At 37.3% G+C, this 15,843-nt stretch overlaps 1 protein-coding gene across 4 annotated transcripts in view; it reads left to right on the top strand.

The window, feature by feature from the left end:
• Positions 1-11,575, top strand: part of glis1b (GLIS family zinc finger 1b) — a 73,932-nt gene extending 62,357 nt beyond the window's left edge. For all 4 annotated transcript variants that reach the window (XM_039676390.2, XM_039676381.2, XM_089119746.1 and 1 more), the window contains 3 exons: positions 8,747-8,907; positions 9,696-9,854; positions 10,735-11,575. In XM_039676390.2, the coding sequence (XP_039532324.1) occupies positions 8,747-8,907; positions 9,696-9,854; positions 10,735-10,868 (454 nt within the window). In that variant the 3' untranslated portion in view covers positions 10,869-11,575. The remainder of the gene's footprint in view (positions 1-8,746; positions 8,908-9,695; positions 9,855-10,734) is intronic.
• Positions 11,576-15,843: the final 4,268 nt, after the last annotated feature.

Raw genomic sequence — 15,843 nt, 5'->3', positions numbered from 1 at the left:
GGTTTTTCCCTTGTCCATACGGAACGTTTGTTTTCATTGTAACACTCTCCCAAAGCACACACCCTACGACGAATTTAATGCTCGTCCCTTGCTCTGACTTCAGTGTGTATTTATCCTGCAAATCCAGGTTGAACCAATGTCACCTTAACACAACATAAACCAGTTTGGAGGTGTCACTATTGTGTAATTAAAGCAGGACCGTGTTTCCAAAAAAGATTTCCAAACACACCTCTGTTTCTCTCTGTCCTCAAGCTGTGATTAGTGTTCTGGAAAGCTCAGAGAAGGAGCACAATGAAGTCTAATATGTCCCCAAAAGGACTGAGGCATGTTTCCCATTAAAAAAAACTAATTTCCCCCTGGACCAGCAAAGTAGAGCTGCAAATCCAATGTGTCATCAAGACACACTATGTGTATAGTGACAAACAGAAATGCTGGAAATGAGATGAAAATACATCTGTTCTTAAGCAGCAGATTTAAATGTGATTTTTCTGTTCTGTATCATAGTTAAATGAAAGTGCAAAAGTGCAGCGTTAAGTAAATTAACTAATTTCGCCCACATCTGAGAATAGAAACTTATTCAAGAACTTGTAAACACCCTGACTCTATTGAACGACAATGAGCTGTTTTCCTTCTATTGTTCTTTTTCTCTTCACGTTTGCTCAACTGGTAGAACATTGTGCTAACAATGCCAAGGTTGTGGGTTCAATACAAACAAAAACATGTATAAACTTTTAGGTAACACTTTACAATACGGGTGCACTAATATGCATTAATTCATGCTTAACTAATACACAGATAATCATGAGTTAACGTATAACTAATGAAGAAATAAACCATTAATTAACGATTACTGCATCAGCAACTAATAAAGAGTCTATATGATTAATAGATTAAGTAATACATGAATTGCTATTAATTCAATGTGTCATTGTGTATTAATTCCTTAATAACATATTTTATTAACTAATAGTGTAAATTAATGTGTTAATTACCACAATTAGTCAAAGCTATGCTCTTCAACTTCCCACATCATTATTAATTAGTCATTTAGTAATTGTAGTAGTTTTCGCATGTATTTGCACTAACAATTAGGTAAGTAATCATGTATTAATGCATATTAGTGTACCTGTCATTTTATCTGGAAGTTGAAATACAAGGCTTTGGCTCATTCTGGTAATTAACATATTAATTAACACTATTAGTTAAAAAAATGAGTTATTATGGAATTAATCCACAATTACATATTTAATTAAAAACAATTCATGTATGAACTAATACATTAACCTTACAGACTCTTAATTAGTTCCTAATGTGGTAATCATTAATGAATAGCTTAGATAATCATTACTTACACATTAATTCAGTATTATCTGTGCATTAGTTACGCATGAATTAATGCGTATTAGTGCACCCTTATTGTAAATTGTTACCAACTTTTATTATAAACAGTTCATTCAAAGTTATATTAGTAGAAGCCCACTGGATACATCAATTTCTAAGCAAAAGTACTCAAACGCTCATGAAATGTGCCCAGGCAGCAGTGAGTTGTCATGTTGTCCCTCTGGTAGGTGATCTGTTTTTCCAGGTCGCAGAAAGAACCAAAAAAAAAAAAAGCTCAAGAAAATTAGCGAGCCGTTTTAAAGCTCCACAAACAATTACTGCTACTTGGAGAGGAATGAGAGCTGAACGAAACCGGCTCAGGGGATACTCGTGTAACACTATACGCTATTGAACTGAAGATCACGATGACATATTCAAGGCTCTGCCTTTCACTGACGCTGAAGGTCAAAGTCTGTGAAAGCGTAAGATTAAACACAAAGCATGAGATGAATGTGGACGTGAACTTTTTTTGGAAGTAATGAGTATGTGGAACTTGAAACAATAGAAGTATTTTATCCACCTAGTAAGTCAAGTGTCCGCTGTAATAAAAGAGCTTCCTCATGCAGTCTCGCTGACAACGTAGCATTAAGAAAAAGGCCGTCGTCGTCTCTTGTTTGCTGAAGTTATTAGAGTTGGGGTTCCTGATCAAAAATGTGTACGCACATATAGCACGCTTTATGTCGCCCATGTAACGCAACATCTTTGCCAGGACCCACAACTAACCTGAAATGTCTACATACATTTGAAGATGGAGCATTTTGATTTACATGTTTAAAGCTTAGAGTATACACTCGGCTGCCAAAGTCAACAGCAGCTGCCGCTCTTGTTTTTCCCAAATGGTTTAGCAGGACGTTAAACATTTTGACAAAATTATCTAACTTGCTTGACTCCACTGCTGCAGCCTCTGACCTCATTGCTAAATGTGTTTACCCTGGCTGAAATGGCCCATTTAGACTCCTTTTACTTCGCAAATACTAGTGTCATTTTCTGAAGCTAATATTAAAAAATATGCCAGTGAAAATACATCTAGCGGGATGCAGGGAGGCAGAAGTGTTCGTAGCTGTGGAGCGTGTTCACCGGCCTGGAGGGCCGAGGGGCTTAATGGGTGGCATCGGCACCTCAACATGTTTTGTAGGTGACAGTTTTACAGTAAAATTGCAAATAGCTGATCCTGGTGTTCCTTAATGGTAATTAGAAACAGGTTTCTATTAATGAGAGGATATAAAAAAATTCCATTATTTATGGGAGTAAGCTTTGGGGTTGGTAAGATTTTAAAATCTTTTATGCTGACCAAAGCTGCATTTATTTCTGTCAAAAATACAGTAGCCTACATACTGTTAAATAGTATTACGATTTAAAAGAAATTTTTCTATTTTAGAATATAATTTATTCCTGTGATGCTAAGCTGAATTTTCAGCATCATTACTCCAGTCTTCAGTGTCACATGATCCTTCAGAAATCATTTTAATATACTGATTTGCTGCTAAAGAAATATTTCTTCCCTTTTTTTGGGGGGGTACACTACCTTGATACACTACCATTCAAAAGTGTAAAGTAGATTATAAAAAGAGGAAGGAATTAAATATTTTATTCAGCAAGGACACATTCAATTGATTAAAGTGACAGTAAAGACATTTATGTGACAATAATATTATAATAATAATACATTTTTCGATTTCAAATAAATTTTTGAACTTTTGAACTTTCTATTCAATGAATCCTGAAATAACAAGCAGCAAAAAATTTTAACATAATAAGATCCATTACTAATAATTGAGCACCAAATCGCAATGAATAATATTTTAAAATTGTAAAGTGTATTTTCTAACTGTATTTTTGATCAAATATTAATCATAGTATATACATATATGTTGTTCTAAGTCTGATAAGTCTCGTAAGATATAGTCATAAAAACTCTAATTCCTTAAAGGAGTAGTTTACTTCATCCAAGATGTCCATGTCTTTCTTTCTTCAGTCGAAAAGAAATAAAGGTTTTTGATGAAAACATTCCAGGATTTTCTCCATATAATGGACTTCAATGGGAACCAAATGGTTCAAGGTCCAAATGAGAGTTTCAGTGCAGCTTCAAAGGGCTTTAAACGACACCAGACGATGAAAAAGGGTCTTATCTAGCGAAGCGATCGGTCATTTAAAAAATTAATGAAAAAGTTTAAGTTTTATAAGCACAAATGCTCGCCTTGCTCTGTTCTGTGATGAGCGTTCGTGACTCTCCTGTTCGAACTCGTTCATCAAAATGAACAAATCTTTTTTCGAGTCATGACTCGAGGGGTCCTAGATAAGACCCTTATTCATCGTCTGGTGTCGTTTAAAGCCCTTTGAAGCTGCACTGAAACTCTCATTTGGACCTTGAATCGTTTGGTTCCCATTGAAGTCCACTATATGGAGAAAATCCTAGAATGTTTTCATCAAAAACCTTAATTTCTTTTTCGACTGAAGAAAGAAAGACTTGGACATCTTGGATGACATGGGGGTGATTAAATTGAACTACTTTAAAGTTGAGCCCATTTCTGTAATTTTCAGTACCCCCTGATCTAAACAGTAGCTACACTGACACATTATATCTTAAGCTAATTTCCCCACCCGACTGCAAGTTGAGTGTTTGAGCAGTGTAGCTTTTGAGTGTTTAGAAACAAGCTAGAGGCTCGGATCAGTAAGGCCCTGATCTCTCACGAGTGGCTTTAGTTTGCTAACCAGAACCAGAAAGGTTCCCACCGACCCGTGCCAAGCCAGCGGCCAGTTCGTTCTTCAATCAGAAGAGCTTACTGCGAAGCAACTGGGATATCAATGCTCGCTCATACACGCTGTCTCCCAGCGGAGCACAACCTGACAGGTGAGACAAGACAAACTGGGAGCAGAGCACTCATCTTCATGAATCTTCATTCAAAAGGGATGTGAGGGGAAAAACTCCCATCTTGATCTATTTTGTCTCCAGCCGACTCCAGGAGGATTTGTGTCTGTTTGAGCATAAGGATTGCCTCACCTCTGAATCCAGCACCTCTGTTGCACGATTTGTAAGGTCTTTGACCTCTCTAACAGGGATTAAACTGGAACGTGACACTACAGGGTTTGCAAAAGAGTCAACGACAGAGCTTTTCATGAAACTCGCAGCTTGTATTTAATAACAGTATTATTCCATCATCCAAAATGTAACTTTTCAGTGCGTGTTGGCAATGTTAACTTAGCTTCAAACCCCCAATGCATGGTTTGTTCACTTCAATTTTTGATTTTTTTTTTTTTTTTTCCGTGTGTGGTCAAAGTTGCTATGTCCCTTTTGGACCTCTTTTCTTTGATCCTTTTGGTGATTACTTTCGGAGCCAGACGTAAAGTAACTGTGTTCTTTAACATGGAGCACGTCCAGTGAATCATATTGGGAAGAGTCACGTTCACTCAATGGTGTCTGCTGTGCTGAGTAAGGACTTACTCATGTCAATTAAGTGAAGCTCTGGTATATTCACTGAAGTTCCCATAGAGTCACATTCACTGAATCACAGTCAGCATTAAACAATTTGCCATTATTACTCAATCTTTTACTTTGAAGAAAAAACATTTGTAAACACTTTGTCCACAAGTAAACTATTAAGGGTTTGGTCATTATTCTTTGAAGTCCCTGTGAAGTCGACTTTTTCTAGATGGTGGACCAAAGTTTCCTACAGTATATTCCAACCCTCTTAACTCAAATCTGTGCTAAATACAATTTAACATTACACAATTACCCATCATGCATCTTGCTGATTCTGAGTGTTGTGAATGTGGTTATACTGTCATTTTTTTATATTTTATTTTAAATTCCAATTGCATGGAAACTAGCATGTTTGTGCTGAAATGTATCATTATTTAAAGGCCCACTAAAGTGCCTTGAAGTGTGCAGCATTATTCAATGTGTTGACATAATTTCCATGAAACTGAAAGACAGGGCGGGACATATCAAACAGCTCCTCCCCTTTAAAAAAACAATAGCGTTTCCTTTATATCACAGATCTGCCTGAGCCGTTGAGCTCGGTAAAGCTACAGTTCCCTCCTAATCTCCATATCGCTTTAATATCGCTTCTGTGTAGAATTCAAATAGGCGCAATTTGTTTTGTGATCTGAATCGATTCGCGCATATGTTGTATTCTATGTATGTAGCATTCCACTTAATTTGCCCCAATGGAAAGCATAATTTTTACACTGTCTGAATTGTTCCCTATCTATTGCACTTTGTGCCATTCGCCACATGTAAATATGTGAACAAGTGACTTATTTTAGCTGCACCTTCAGCATCTATTTTTTATGTATGGGGCGGGGTGCTTTAGATTCTAGAGAACAGTTGATTGGACATAAAATCTGACGAGAAGCTGAAGTGCAGCGTGATGTCATCAAAATCATTCATCTATTTTGGCAGAAGTGAGAGATTGTAAGTTTTGAATGTTACTAAATGCGATTTTTGTCATTGTTTTAGAGCACCCCAGCTTAACATAATCATACGAAAAGCCAAAAAACTTCAATTTAGATTACATGGGGACTTTAAATATGCCACTAAACCACTGCATAAAAAAGGATTGAATTTTATTGCAAGCAGTTGGTAATAAGACGTAGGTTTTTGCAATACAGACACTGTGCGCTAAGTAGCCTAATATAGTGAAGTAATATTACAATTTAAAATCACTGTTTTTATATTAATTTAATTAAAAATATAAGTTATTCCTGTGATGGCAATGCTGAATTTTCAGCATCATTGCATCATTACTCCAGTATTCAGTGTCACATGATCCTTCAGAAATAATTCTAATATTCCGATTTGATGAAAGGAAAGTTCAAAAGAAAGTTCAGCATCTATTTGAAATAGAAATCTTTTAGGCTATATATATAGAAGTCTTCCAGCATCAATCCTCCATCTCAATCGGACGTTTCTTTCCTTATTTAGATATAGGGAGGTTTTAAGTGTTATACTTGAGCAAGCCAAATGCTTTTCTATCACTTTGGTGAACACGAACCTTGGATGATCCATACACAGGTCAGCAGCCATATAAAGCTCTTATGACGTGAGAGACAGGCGGTATTGTCAAAAAACGAGTCTGCAAAGGTGAAAGCAGATGATCAGTGAAGGTAAATACCGAAGGGAGATATTAATCCCGCATATGAAAGATTCCCCTCATTCCTGGAGCCTTAGCGAGCTGCAGCTGGCAGTGATTATAGCATGATTCACTTTAGCTTCACATAGAGGCTGCTTGTAAAAATATGAACAGTATAACTGTTTCCTGAGCTTGTGCTGACAGCAGCTCCCAGGGGAACGCTGCCGCCATGCTCTCTCAGAAGCACACGTCACGTCAGCGACTATCGGAACCGAGCTTTGCTGCATACAAACACAAGCTAGCCCGCTAATGCTAATTCCGTTGCTGCATGCCTTGTGAAATATGCTAGTGCAGACTTTGAGGCTGTGTGAGGAGAGCCCTGTGACTCATGGGGTTACATCCGAGCACAGTTAAAACAATTTGTGGATTATTAATTTTTTTTTTAATGCACTTATGATGAAACCAAGTCCTTGGAATGTGAATTTGGCTAACAGTGAAAAACGACATAATGGTCTAACATGTAACAGCCAAGGAAGTCCTTATCAGATTCTGGGCAAATGAACAATGGGAAACATCACTCCCACATGAGGCCTTGAGCATAAATAAAAACCAATTATAATGTCAATGGAGTCCAAATTCTACATTAGCGCTTTGCTAGGTCTTAAATCTGTGGATAGTACAAAAAGACAATTTAAATGTTATTTATTATGTGTCTGTTTAAATGCACATGCTTAAAGGTGCACTCATAACGAAAGGCCTGCGCCCTTTCTTTTAAAATAGCCACTATGCTTTCATTAACTCAAAGCAGTTAACATAATTTGCTGCTTGCTTGTCATTTGCACACGATATTAAGGGGAGGGACATTCATCAACAGGTTTATTTTCCTTGATAAGAAGACTGTAAATGTTGATGTGTAGTAGCCTACAGTAATGTTTTTGTAAGAAGTTTCGGTTACACTTTAAGGTGTCATTGTTATAGTGTAATTAAATATTTAAGTACTGAGTCATACATGCCTACTTGCTATAGGGTTATAGTAGGATTAGGGTTTGGTTGAGGGTTAGTTGCATGTCATTATCCATAATTTACTGTTATTGCGATGGTAAGAAGCTACATGTAACATAATGTAACAAGGACACTGTAAAATAAAGTGTTATCAAAGTGTAACCCAGTAAGCTAATATTATGAAATATTATTACTATTACTATTTTAATTCATTTTAAAATTTAATCTATTCCTGTGATGCAAAGCTGATTTTTTAGTATCATTACATCATTATTTACAATTGTTTTTCACAGTGTCTCTACACTGTCTTTACAGTCACTTTTGATACCTTTATTGTGTAATTAGTGAATAAAAATACCCCAGACGGTAGTGTGTATCTTCTAAAAGTGAATTTTATGAGTTGACTAGCATATACACCTTTATATTTGCCATAAGGTGTTTTAAATAATTAAGTAACTATATTTATGAATACTGATCTCTTATAGCCGAGACATCATTAGAGCCGAACAGGCAGTAAAGTGCATTAATTTTTCTCCACGTCTTACATTACAGCTGTATATGTCCTCATAATGTCTCTCTTTAACTGTATCATGATGAGCATCTGTTAGTCATACTTCTGTTTAAAAAGGCGATTCTTTGAGTTTGTTTTTGTTCTCTGTTCATTTCTGAAATTCAGAATATGACTCTTTGATGTGTGCACTAAAGGCAGAGGCCCTTGACTTAGGGGGGCAGGAACGACTTCACAGGGCCATTGGTTGGCACTTCATGTCTTGCTGAAACTCGGTTTTGCATATATGAAGACTTGCTTGTGACAGCTGCATCTAATGGCACAAACAAAGCCTTTATTTGTTCCATTGTGTGCAGGCTTGAGCAAGCTATCATAACTTCCCCACAGCCATTACAGTGTACAGTAAGTCAGGGGCATGTTATGGAGAAGTGGCATCTGGAGTGAAGAACAGGCTTGTACTCAATCAAAACCAGGCTCATGACTTTCCACTATAACAAGAATTGGAATAGGATGAAGCATGTTAAAGTAAATAAAAAATAAATGAATAAAATAAATAAATAATGTTTTACTTAAGGCTATGTGACTCTTTTTCTGAGGTAATACTTTCAGATCTTTCACATGGTTAAAGGTAAGATGGGGTGAGGCTCTAAAGTTCCTTTTAATAACATTCAGAAGACTCTTGTAATAAACGTTGTAAACTCCATATTAAATTTTATGGTATGTTTTTTTGGCCTGCTTTATCTTTCACCATTAATCTTAATAGTTAACGTTCACTCTGTCTTAGGTTATCTGGAGCTTTGCTGTCTCCAGGGATCAGTCTGATGAAGGCCGCTACATCTCCTCCACCAACACTAGAGAAGCAACAGAACTCCTCTACCAACCAGCAGCACCTCCACACTCATCATAAACCCTACTCCACCTTCCACAACCTGCCTACAAGTGACGGTACGAGACCGTACGTGTCATTTTCAGAGATTGTTTGATCGGATTTTGCTGGGTGGATCAAGTATTCACACTGTTGATCACATTAAAAGTCCTGGACTTTATTGAACCTTTAAACAAAATCAAAAAAAAAAAAAAAGTATATATAGGGCTTTCAAAGGATTAATAGCGATTAATCGCATCCAAAATAAAAGTTTGTGTTTACATAACATATGTGGATGCTCTGTGTATAATTATTTTGTATAATATATAAATGCCACTTGTACGCATGTGCCACTTACAGCACCCATCCCATGCCTTTACTCCTGATCTATTGGAATATACCTGTTTAAAACATCAGCTCATGAGTATTTAATGTCAGAAAGAGCCACATCAGTATGAGAACTGGCATAGTCTCTGCAGTGCTCTGTGTATTAGCCAGAACATGTGGGCTGAAAGAGATGCCTGGAACCACAAGAGGAAGCTTTTTGCTCTAAAACAGCTAAGCTGTCAGTCAAAAGAACTGCTAAAGGAGAAAACGCTCAACTTCCCCGTCAGGACTCAGATGTACATGTGTGTACCACCTCAAATCCAAGACCCCCATCTGAGCGAGACTACTTGTTGAACAGAAGCAAACTTGGAGAAAGAGTGACAAGTCCAAAAATAGAAATACAAACGGGAATACTGTTACAGTCTGTGGTTTTTGCCTCATTGTTAAAGAGCTATTTTAAGTTTTGAATCTAGAGCCACAATTGAATTAAATTTTATTCTAATGCTTATATCCTATCTTTTCTATAAATGTTTGTTTACAGATTACCGTGGTAACTTCCAGAGCTGTTTCCATTTTGGTGACAGCTACCGGATGGACCAGTCCATGAGCAGCGGTCATCAACCTGCAGAGTCTCACAGCTTCAACACAAACCCACACAACGGCTTCCACATGAGCTGTTCCACCAACACCTCTTCCACAGGTACACAAATACATTTTGGTGACATTTTTTTGAGCAAGAGAGGTCAATTGTCAACATAAAGCGCAGATGACAAATAACTAAGAAGTGAAAGCACTTTCAATCTAAGAAGTTTTCTGTTGGTCAACACTGCAAATTTGTGTAACCAACTTGAACCCGTTATGAAATCTGCATGGGGAGATCGTTCACCCTTACATGAAATTCCTGATTGTGCAAATTTGCCTCCACAAATCCTGTTATTATTAAGCAATATAACAATAAATTGAAGCACGACTGAAATTGTGTGCCGTCATTATACATTAGAGCACAGTAGATTCGTTTCAGGACTGGTTAGAAACAATATGATCTCAAAACTCATTAGTGGCAATGGTTCCATAATCTACCTAAGCTTACAATACTTTTTGAAATGCAGCACTGGCTAGTTATTCTTTCCATTTTACTCAACTGTTTGTCTCGTTTCACTAGCCTAAATAGTATTCTTGATGTTAAATGAGAGTATTTATAATGTGCAAAAATTGGGCTGAACCCTACCCTAAAAATAAAGGTACTTTATTGCCATTGATGGTTCCATGAACAACTTTTAACATCCATGTAACCTTTGCATTCCAGAAAACATTCTTTATAGTGGAAAAAAACGTTAAAAAATGGTTCAAGAACTGTTCACTGAGAGGTTCTTTGGGCAACATAAAATTGTTCATCTATGGTAGCACTGCGAAAAAACCCTTTTAGAAACTATTTTTAACTGTCTACCCTTCAAGGTACCTAAAGGTACTCGTATGTGCTCTTTAGGGGTAGTTTTAGTGATTATCTAATGGGACAATTTGTGCATTTTCTGAGAGCGTTTAACACATTTTTCCGTATGTTCTCTTTTTTTAATGTAAAGGTTTCAGCTTGGTGCCCGACATCATAGGGTCAGGTTGCCAGTTCTCGCCGGGCACAGAGGAAAGTGTCTTCTTTCAGGTGGGTGGCTTCGATCGCGGCTTGAGCCAAATGTCTTCAGTGTACACCGAGACGTAGAATTAGGTCATCATCGGCCATCAACACGTATTTTTTATTATTTCCTTCCATCAACGCAGTTTCAACCTGTCAGAGATTCCGTTTTTCTCAGAATTCAGCTTTTTTTTTATTCCTTAAAATGCATTGTTGAATCACCTCATTGGACTGAAATATTATCTGCTTCCTTGACAACCCCAAAAGCTGCTATTCCCCTGCAATGAAGGTTAAATAATGAGGGCTCTGTGTTGTGTTTATTAGTGGGATGTTATGAAATTGCCTTTTTTACACAGTGATTTGAAAGATGTGTTCAAAGTCTCATGAGATACTCCCTTGTCGTCATCACGGCATCACTAGTCTTAATAATCCAGCTGGTCAGCTCTGATCCAATTGTGACTTTGGAATGGTTTGATAGAAACTTCAGAGCCTCCACAGCTCATCAGTGATGAGTTCCACATTTCCCTGTCAGAGCTCTTTTTCTGATTTGTTGGCTGTTGTGTTGGAAACAATTATTTAGTGTTGCTGTGTTTTGGTCAGTGAATGTTTGCAAATGTTTGTATTGCTTTTCCATTTGGTTGTCATCATCCCAGAAAAAAAGAGTTCTTTATTTTGTGATGGTTGATGGCTTTTAATATCTACCACACTTTCAACGTATGTATAAAATGTACAGTTTGTTTAATATTAATAATTTCAATCTCTCAATCTCTGAAAATAAATGACTCTTGAACATTTGCAGTCTAATCCTCATCATTGTTTTTTTTTAGGTATGGTAATTATGTCAAGAGCTTGACTAATCAAACAGAGAGTTTAATGATATTCAATGTGAGTAACGCCGTGTAAATACTTTAAAATATACTGTGGACTCAAATGGCAAGACATTTTGCAAATTATGTGCATATGTTCCCTAAACTTTATTAGAAACTAGTCTCAAACATATGATGGACTGAGCCGGGGAAAAAAAAAAACTTGCAGACTATTGTTAGGGGAAGTCTGCCCCCTTTTGGAGACTAAATATAAAAATGAAAAAGATCATAGAAAATACAGCAACCGGTACATTTTATTGTTTCATGTAATCAGGGCTCTACACTTAGAAGCTCTTGTGTCATTAAAGGAATACAAGCTTAAATTCATTCTGTCCATCACAAAAAAAAAGCTTTTCAGAAGATTTGTAGACTACTAAACCGCTTAATTAATATGGATTCGTTTTACGATCTCTTTATTAACCCATTCAGACCCTGCGGCCATTACAATGGACATTACATGTCAGCCCCCTTTTTTAACTTCTGGAGCATTTCACCTAGTTTAAAACCTGCAGTCCATGAGATTGGACGTTTGTCATCCAATCAAATGCCAGTAAAGCTCTGCATGTAGTAATTAAATAAATAAAAAACTCTACATTGAAGAGAAGCATGGCAGCACTTCACTCCAAACAAAGAAGCAAGCAACATTTTCTAAGGTGTATTTACATTTTGTATATATTTTTGCCAGTATTTCATAGTTTGTATGTAAAATAGAAAGATTGAACTTATTAATTAAAGTTAAAAATCGACTGTAGAATTGCACATTTTAAATCAGGATTTTTTTTTTAAATGTGTCTGTCCATTAGAATGGACAGTAGGTTTGAACGCCTGTTACTGAAGTCACAGTGATGCTGATTGAAATTTCTTTTATAAAATATATATATATATATATATATATATATATATATATATATCTATATATATATATATATATATATCACAGTACCAATACATTTTTGAAACGTTTTCATGTGCAGAATATACAGTTCTGAAGTGCTTGAACATATAGCTGATGAAAATATCTCAGATGTTGACTTTATGTGGAGTAATGAGGAAGACGGAGATGTAAGAAAAATATCCATATTTAAAACTTTATAAAGTAAAACAACTTCCAGCCAAAAGAACATATGGATTTAAATCTAAAGCGCAACTTAAATATGAATATTTTAAATATTTTATATTAATTTTTTTTTTTATGGATATAATATATATTTTTTATGAAAAAACTATTTTACTGCACTCACAAGGCTCCCCTGAGTCCGTAGCACCAAGCGCCATCCCATAATTCCACCATCCACGAACACACTATTTTTATAATGGCATAAATGCTACGTGGGATATCCATATCTCAGCTCTAGAAGGGTCTAGAGCCTCCATTTTTGCACTCAGGTCTTAGTCCCATGGCCCTCTATCAGAATCCAGAGTTTCAAAAAGATCAGAGAAACTCAAAATTTCGACCCAAGAAAAGAAAAAAAAACGACAGTGGTACCCCTTTCGTTTTTTTTTTCGGGTCGAAATTTTGAGTTTCGATATCTCAGCTCTGGAAGGGTCTAGAGCCTCTATTTTTGCACTCAGGTCTAAGTCTCATGGCCCTCTTTCAGAATCCAGAGTTTCAAGAAGATCAGAGAAACTCAAAATTTCGACCCAAAAAAAAAAAACGACAGTGGTACCCCTTTCGTTTTTTTTCGGGTCAAAATTTTGAGTTTCGATATCTTAGCTCTGGAAGGGTCCAGAGCCTCCATTTTTGCACTGAGGTCAAAGTCTCGCGGCCCTCTATCAGAATCCAGAGTTTTGAGAAGATTGGAGAAACTTAATTTTTCGCCCGAAATTGAAAAAAAAACGAAAGGGGTAACACTGTCGTTTTTTTTTTCGGGTCAAAATTTTGAATTTCGATATCTCAGCTCTGGAAGGGTCTAGAGCCTCCATTTTTGCACTCAGGTCAAAGTCTCGCGGCCCTCTATCAGAATCCAGAGTTTTGAGAAGATTGGAGAAACTTGATTTTTCGCCCGAAAACTGAAAAAAACGTAAGGGGTAACACTGTCGTTTTTTTTTTTGGGTCGAAATTTTGAGTTTCGATATCTCAGCTCTGGAAGGGTCTAGAGCCTCAATTTTTGCGCTCAGGTCAAAGTCTCGCGGCCCTCTATCATAATCCAGAGTTTTGAGAAGATTGGAGAAACTTGATTTTTCGCCCGAAAACTGAAAAAAACGTAAGGGGTAACACTGTCGTTTTTTTTTCGGGTCGAAATTTTGAGTTTCGATATCTCAGCTCTGGAAGGGTCTAGAGCCTCCATTTTTGCGCTCAGGTCAAAGTCTCGCGGCCCTCTATCATAATCCAGAGTTTTGAGAAGATTGGAGAAACTTAATTTTTCGCCCGAAAACTGAAAAAAACGTAAGGGGTAACACTGTCGTTTTTTTTTCGGGTCGAAATTTTGAGTTTCGATATCTCAGCTCTGGAAGGGTCTAGAGCCTCCATTTTTGCGCTCAGGTCAAAGTCTCGCGGCCCTCTATCATAATCCAGAGTTTTGAGAAGATTGGAGAAACTTGATTTTTCGCCCGAAAACTGAAAAAAACGTAAGGGGTAACACTGTCGTTTTTTTTTCGGGTCGAAATTTTGAGTTTCGATATCTCAGCTCTGGAAGGGTCTAGAGCCTCCATTTTTGCGCTCAGGTCAAAGTCTCGCGGCCCTCTATCATAATCCAGAGTTTTGAGAAGATTGGAGAAACTTAATTTTTCGCCCGAAAACTGAAAAAAACGTAAGGGGTAACACTGTCGTTTTTTTTTCGGGTCGAAATTTTGAGTTTCGATATCTCAGCTCTGGAAGGGTCTAGAGCCTCCATTTTTGCGCTCAGGTCAAAGTGTCGCGGCCCTCTATCATAATCCAGAGTTTTGAGAAGATTGGAGAAACTTGATTTTTCGCCCGAAAACTGAAAAAAACGTAAGGGGTAACACTGTCGGTTTTTTTTTCGGGTCGAAATTTTGAGTTTCGATATCTCAGCTCTGTAAGGGTCTAGAGCCTCCATTTTTGCGCTCAGGTCAAAGTCTCGCGGCCCTCTATCATAATCCAGAGTTTTGAGAAGATTGGAGAAACTTGATTTTTCGCCCGAAAACTGAAAAAAACGTAAGGGTTAACACTGTCGTTTTTTTTTCGGGTCGAAATTTTGAGTTTCGATATCTCAGCTCTGGAAGGGTCTAGAGCCTCCATTTTTGCGCTCAGGTCAAAGTCTCGCGGCCCTCTATCATAATCCAGAGTTTTGAGAAGATTGGAGAAACTAAATTTTTCGCCCGAAAACTGAAAAAAACGTAAGGGGTAACACTGTCGTTTTTTTTTCGGGTCGAAATTTTGAGTTTCGATATCTCAGCTCTGGAAGGGTCTAGAGCCTCCATTTTTGCGCTCAGGTCAAAGTCTCGCGGCCCTCTATCATAATCCAGAGTTTTGAGAAGATTGGAGAAACTTGATTTTTCGCCCGAAAACTGAAAAAAACGTAAGGGGTAACACTGTCGTTTTTTTTTCGGGTCGAAATTTTGAGTTTCGATATCTCAGCTCTGGAAGGGTCTAGAGCCTCCATTTTTGCGCTCAGGTCAAAGTGTCGCGGCCCTCTATCATAATCCAGAGTTTTGAGAAGATTGGAGAAACTTGATTTTTCGCCCGAAAACTGAAAAAAACGTAAGGGGTAACACTGTCTTTTTTTTTTCGGGTCGAAATTTTGAGTTTCGATATCTCAGCTCTGGAAGGGTCTAGAGCCTCCATTTTGCGCTCAGGTCAAAGTCTCGCGGCCCTCTATCATAATCCAGAGTTTTGAGAAGATTGGAGAAACTTAATTTTTCACCCGAAAATGAAAGAAAACGAAAGGGGTAACACTGTGGTTTTTTTTTCCGGTCAAAATTTTGAATTTCGATATCTCAGCTCTGGAAGGGTATAGAGCCTCAATTTTTGCACTCAGGTCAAAGTCTCGCGGCCCTCTATCAGAATCCAGAGTTTTGAGAAGATTGGAGAAACTTAATTTTTCGCCCGAAAATGAAAGAAAACGAAAGGGGTAACACTGTGGGTTTTTTTTCGGGTCAAAATTTTGAATTTCGATTTCTCAGCTCTGGAAGGGTCTAGAGCCTCCATTTTTGCACTCAGGTCAAAGTCTCGCGGCCCTCTATCATAATCCAGAGTTTTGAGAAGATTGGAGAAACTAAATTTTTCGCCCGAAAAC

Source organism: Pimephales promelas, chromosome 14 (genome assembly GCF_988280905.1).
Source record: "Pimephales promelas chromosome 14, fPimPro1.hap1.1, whole genome shotgun sequence".
In the NCBI taxonomy this organism is placed as follows: Eukaryota; Metazoa; Chordata; class Actinopteri; order Cypriniformes; family Leuciscidae; genus Pimephales; species Pimephales promelas.
This window is presented reverse-complemented; position numbering and strand designations above follow the sequence as displayed.